The sequence below is a fragment of the Otolemur garnettii genome, unplaced genomic scaffold (assembly GCF_000181295.1).
Source record: "Otolemur garnettii isolate 467f Iridium unplaced genomic scaffold, OtoGar3 scaffold00011, whole genome shotgun sequence".
Lineage (NCBI taxonomy): Eukaryota > Metazoa > Chordata > Mammalia > Primates > Galagidae > Otolemur > Otolemur garnettii.
The window spans coordinates 8,914,477-8,916,367 of NW_003852406.1; the positions used below are offsets into that span (position 1 = coordinate 8,914,477).

General features: G+C 29.4%; 1 protein-coding gene across 1 annotated transcript in view; it reads right to left on the reverse strand.

Annotated features, from left to right (window-relative positions):
• The window catches only part of MNS1 (meiosis specific nuclear structural 1), a 48,822-nt gene that overhangs the window by 19,563 nt on the left and 27,368 nt on the right, over positions 1-1,891 (reverse strand). The window contains exons 6-7 of the mRNA XM_012801792.2: positions 1,774-1,876; positions 42-271 (exon numbers count right to left, since the gene is read on the reverse strand). Of these exons, the coding sequence (XP_012657246.1) occupies positions 42-271; positions 1,774-1,876 (333 nt within the window). The remainder of the gene's footprint in view (positions 1-41; positions 272-1,773; positions 1,877-1,891) is intronic.

The window sequence follows — 1,891 nt, forward strand, 5'->3', positions numbered from 1 at the left end:
TAAATGTTTTGAGCATATTAAGAATGTTGGGATAAACTTACAATTGATCTTCTTCATAGATTTTCCTAACAATTTCATCAATCATGAGTTTCTCTTTCAGCGACTGCTCATAAGCTTCCTGTTTTTTCTTTTCTTGCTCTTCAAGTTGTTTCTCTAAGTCGAGGTAATACTGTGCCTTTACTCTGCTTCGTTTCTCTTCTGCAGCATTCTCTTGCTTTATTACTCTTTCTTGTTCTGCCATCATGATTTTGACTATTTCAGCATCACGTTTCTGTTATTAAAACAAAATTCATCTTTCCATTTTCAAATCTGAGCATAGTATGATAAAATATTTTAAACTGATGTAACCGAATATTTTAAAGCCTGTTATGTAAGTATTTTCATCATTCTAGGCAAAAAGCAAAAATAAGTCATTGTTACCTGAAGAGTTTAAATGATGAATCAGATCCTAAAGAAACATTCCTGTTTCTTCAAGGTACTCTCTCAGAGCATATCTGATAAGGATTATTAATAAATCCACATTTGAAAACCAGTAAATAAAATTGTAAGTACTTTATTAACAAATTAACTATTTTACCTGCCAAAGAAGTAATCTTCTTTTTCTTATCTATTTATAAGTTAATCTGGGCAATTTTCATAATTTTTCACTTTACTGCTAATTAGCTGCTATTTACAGTAGGATGTTACAACCTCTTTCTCACAGGTCTGCTACTAAACGGCTCCAAACAACTCTTAAGTTTCTCTCAGCCTAGATTTTCTTTCCTGCCATCAGCCCTTGAAGTTTCCCTTTTCTCTTTAATTAAAGGCCCTTTATACTCGCTTTAACTTAAAAGGGTCACAAATGTTATAGTGCTTGCTTCCTGTAATTTTTAATTCCCTCACTCAAGAACATTCTCATGAGTTAGAAACAATCTTTTCTTTTGAGTATTTTCAAGTCATTTAACAAAATAAGTTTTAAAATTGAATATAAAGGAGTAATTTTTAAAATTATCCTTTACCTTTATGATCATATCCTATATAATGGAATGGTTAGCAACATCAAACATAAAGAAACAGATTAAAATATGAAGGCTAAATGTTATTCCTGATGTAACTGATGCCAAAGCGTATGTATACCCATTTACTTGTTTGGCCTCTCTGTTTGATAATGAAAACTTACTTGATAATGTGCACTCTGCTTTTATATGATAACTTGATAAGCATTACTTTATATTTATACTGTATAAACTATTGGTAAGTATGTCTGAGACTTCTTTGCCCAAGAATAACTCTTAGCCTGTACTTGGTAGCAAGTCAAGAGTTAGAAAAGGGTATAAAAATAGAAACATGAGGAAAAGGGAAAGCTTATATAAAACAGGAAAGTTTTCCTACATAAAATTATAAAATACGTTGCTTTTAAAAACATATGAAAAATAAAAAATTTAATTACATTCTAAAATATACTTATCAAGCTAACAATTTGTATTATACTAGTTTATCAAAGAATAAATTCAGTTAGAGATCATAAAGAATGCTGGGAGTTACTGAATATAGCTATGTAGAAAACCTTTTGAAAGGCTCTAACATTAAATTAAACAAGGTTGCAAATGAAATCATCCAAAATTTTCTATATCTTAAAAGTCTGACAAGTATATAAATATTTGAGAAATCTAGCAGTGTAATATTCTTTATTACAGAAATCTAGCAGTGTAATAGAGAGTAACGATTAAAAAAATGATCTATTTTTGGTTTTCTAAATAAAGCTAAAAACATAATAACTGGAAACATGATTACCATTTGTTCATATTTAATAGCGTCTTTTTCAGCAATCTGTGCTGCCCTTTCTTTATTCATATAAGCTGCTTTTAATTTCTTCTCCAATTCTCTGAGCTCAAAGCTATTAAAAAAAAAA